This window comes from Eurypyga helias, unplaced genomic scaffold (genome assembly GCF_000690775.1).
Source record: "Eurypyga helias isolate BGI_N326 unplaced genomic scaffold, ASM69077v1 scaffold33013, whole genome shotgun sequence".
Lineage (NCBI taxonomy): Eukaryota > Metazoa > Chordata > Aves > Eurypygiformes > Eurypygidae > Eurypyga > Eurypyga helias.
This window is the reverse complement of record NW_010241115.1, coordinates 1-227: the sequence shown is the minus strand read 5'-3', so window position 1 is coordinate 227 and position 227 is coordinate 1. Positions and strand designations below refer to the sequence as shown.

The following is a 227-nucleotide window of genomic DNA, read 5'->3' as shown; positions in this document are numbered from 1 at the left end:
ACAGCTGCCCCTGTAAAAACGCCGATGGGGAGAGTTTCCTTCCCTCTCTCGTTTCGCTGCAGCCATCCTTAAATGCTCTCTGTCCCGAAATCGGGGAGCTCCCGGCTCCCGCAGCGAGTTGGCGGAGCAGCCGAGGAAGAGCCGGGCAAAGCTCTACCCCCCCTTTTTCTTTGGCCGTAGGAAGCCAACACGGACAAGCTGACCGCCTTCATTAACACCCTAAACGG

At 58.6% G+C, this 227-nt stretch overlaps 1 protein-coding gene across 1 annotated transcript in view; it reads left to right on the top strand.

Annotated features, from left to right (window-relative positions):
* Nucleotides 1–222, top strand: part of PSMD4 (proteasome (prosome, macropain) 26S subunit, non-ATPase, 4) — a gene marked incomplete at both ends in the record, with an annotated part of 1,417 nt that extends 1,195 nt beyond the window's left edge. The window contains one exon of the mRNA XM_010148661.1: nucleotides 181–222. Coding sequence (XP_010146963.1) covers nucleotides 181–222 — 42 coding nt within the window. The remainder of the gene's footprint in view (nucleotides 1–180) is intronic.
* Between the last annotated feature and the right edge of the window lie 5 nt (nucleotides 223–227).